At 36.1% G+C, this 3,182-nt stretch overlaps 1 protein-coding gene across 1 annotated transcript; it reads left to right on the forward strand.

Annotated features, from left to right (window-relative positions):
- The first annotated feature begins 2,100 nt into the window (after window positions 1–2,100).
- LOC133779062 (uncharacterized) lies at window positions 2,101–2,971 on the forward strand. The gene is made up of 3 exons (XM_062219065.1): window positions 2,101–2,210; window positions 2,314–2,562; window positions 2,626–2,971. The coding sequence occupies exons 1-3, from the start codon at window positions 2,101–2,103 to the stop codon at window positions 2,969–2,971; spliced, it is 705 nt and encodes a 234-aa protein (XP_062075049.1).
- Window positions 2,972–3,182: the final 211 nt, after the last annotated feature.

The following is a 3,182-nucleotide window of genomic DNA, read 5'->3' on the forward strand; positions in this document are numbered from 1 at the left end:
AAGCTGAGATTACATCAGCTTAAGGGGAGAAGGGATGCAATTTCAGTGGCTGATTATAGAGATACAAAGGTTTTGCTTGCTGAAATTTTTCATCAAAATGAGGTCTTTTGGAGACAAAGGTCTAAGCAATTTTGGCTCCAAGATGCAATTTCGGTACTATTCGAGAGGGTCATATATTAGTGCTGAGATTGGAACTAATCCCAGTTTCATTTTGTAATGACCCAACTACTCTAAACTTTTGGACCATTAATGAAACTATACGTACAAATCCTTAATAAAGCTTACATTGCGAAAATACCATAATTTTTATTAGGTAACTTGTAAAAATAAGAGTTACTTACAAAAATATCAAGAAGGATATGGGATCCCATTGTCTTTAAAAACAAAACATAACATAATTTAAAATAAAAGAGTTACATAGAAAGTGCGGAAAAATTACACATAAACCCATAAATAAAAGACTACATCCTCGAAATCGAACTCTCGACTCCTTGAATCCATTCACCATCGATACACAATCTCCAAGCATCCATGAACCTTTCCGCCACTAATAGCTATTTTCCTGCACATATAAACAAAAAGGAATGAGCCTAATGCCCAGCAAGGAAAATCTAACACATACTTCGTATACATAAATTTCGTAAGAAACATAAAGACATAACATAACACTTTATCATACACATACTATAATGGCCATTATTACTTGGGGTCCCATAGACTAAACAAGTCATATGCCCATGAGATTAGTGGGGTCCTACTAGCTAAGTAGGTCATATGCCCATAATCTATTTGGGGTCTTGTTAGTCATATGGGTCATATGCCTAAGCCTACAAACATACATATCATAACACTTATCATAACATAAGAAACATAAGATAACATAAGCATATATCATATAGATTCTATCCTATTTTCCTTACCAAAGTTACCGGGATGTGAGGACAAAGTTGGGACTTTTGGAACACTCCTAAAATCATATATAACAGGGTGAGTAGATTTGAAGAAAAAGAAATGAAAGGAATGGAAGAACTAAACCTTTGAGAAACATACTTACCAAAACCTTTTTGCTTAAGAACTTAGATTTCCTAACCAAAATAAAGATTAAGGTTAGAGACTGAGTAGAAGACTATGAGAACTTAAAAGAACAAGTACAGAAATGAACTAGAGTTTTGGGTTACCTTGAAGACTTGTAAGACCAATCTACACCTCAAACCGAAATACTATAAAACCTTACTTCCCAAAGTGTTTGATAAGCTTATGATTTCCCCAAACCAGGTGTTTACACTCTCACACTCACTTAGCACTTGCAGCCTCTGAACTTAGAGCAAAAGATGAATAATGGCTGGGTGCTAGGTCCTATTTATAGAGTTTAGGAATGAAAGGATCTAAACTTTACTTGAATAAAAATAATAGCTTTTTAAGTGAAAATAATTTGAATAATTGTTCAGCAGAGGCTGAAGACTCGTTCAAAAAGGTGCTGGACTTATCAAGAGGTTGAATGGCTGAAAGGAAAAAGAATTCAAAAACTTTTGAAATATACTGAAGGAGGCGATATATCGCCTGGGCCAGTATGCCCGAGGCTGTCGTGCATCATCTCGTGCTTTCCGTATCTACGTGCTGCGATATATCGGCACACGCTGATTAATTAAACACGAAATTACACATTTTTAGCTAAGTTTGAATGGAGTAAACAGCCTTGACTAAGCCCTCAACGTATTCAAAGCTGCTGACTGACCCTATAGCATTCAAACTTTACCCCTTATTAAATTAAATCCTCAAAATACTTAATCCTTAATCACTCATTCATAACATGTGCTTAAAATCCTATTGGTTCTTATCTAAACCTTATAGTATAATAAATATTATCCTTAATCTCAGTCATATTAATCAAACCTTAGGTTAAAATTAATATTCTTAAACTATAGGTTAAACTTAGAAAATCTATAAGTACTACTATGAGTGTCCAAATAATTCTCGGTCTGAACCAAAAATCCACAGTTACAAAGATAATACTATAAATACTATAATACTACTATCTAACTAGCTAAGTAAATTTCTTGGACTCTACACATTTGGTTTAGTATTTGGGAGGCTCAAATAATGGTTAAATTAGGTGCTCGTTGGAGAGTGGGATCAGCATCTACGATTGATGTTCTGGAGCAATCGTGGCTTCCTGATATGGAGAATCCTTATATTTCCAAGGTTGTAAAGTTAGTAATTGTTCAAGGAGGATTCGGCTAAGTGGGATATCAACATTGTGGAGGACTTGTTTGATCATAGGGATCGTTTGCTTATATATAACATTCCTCTTAGTTCTCATGAGGAACTCAGTTCTTGGTATTGGTCTAAGGAGCTTTTTGGTGGTTATTCGGTCAAAAGTGCTTATAAGTTGCTCCAAGTTTTGAATGGTAGATGGAGCATGGGGGATAATTCTGGCTTTTGGAGAAAGGTGTGGAACCTAAAGATCCCTCAAAAAGTCAAGAATTTCTTATGGACATCTTTGTCTAATTGTTTGCCTACTCTTGCTATGTTACAAAGAAATAATGAAGTTATGGGTGTCCTGTTTGTAGAACTAGGAGAGAAACAATTTATCACAGTCTAATCTCTTGTTTGAAGCGATTTCAGATTCTGGTTTGAAGCTTTGTGTAACAGCAGCACTGTGGACATTATTAGGGTGGTGGCAAAGATCTGTTGGGCTGTGTGGCGTGCCCTTAATGATTTAGTTTGGAATAATAAAAGTTTGGTTGTTGAGGTGGTGGTACATTGTACACTTACATACCTTGAACAATGGGATAGAGCTCAAGATAAAGGCAGTGAGGGCCCCTCGGTTTCAGGTGTTTTACTTGGATATGTTGAGCATTGGACTAAACCAGGTATTAATATTGTCAAGGTTAACTATGATGCAACTATTTTTGCTTCTGAAAACAAGTTTGGCTTCAGGTGGATTGCTAGAGATCATGGGGGAAATTAGTTAGAAGTTGTGTCAGAAAGTAGAGTGGGGATTTTGGATCCTCTCTTGGCTGAGGCTATTGGAATTAGAGAAGTTCTCAATTGGTTGAAGAGCAACCAGAGGGATGATGGCCTCTCGGCTCACATCTGGCTCATGATATGGTAATTGAAACAGATTGTCAGGTTGTAGAACATGCAATTCTAAGTTCAGTTCAAATGCTTTCTCCTTTTGG

Source organism: Humulus lupulus, chromosome 5 (genome assembly GCF_963169125.1).
Source record: "Humulus lupulus chromosome 5, drHumLupu1.1, whole genome shotgun sequence".
Classification (NCBI taxonomy): domain Eukaryota; kingdom Viridiplantae; phylum Streptophyta; class Magnoliopsida; order Rosales; family Cannabaceae; genus Humulus; species Humulus lupulus.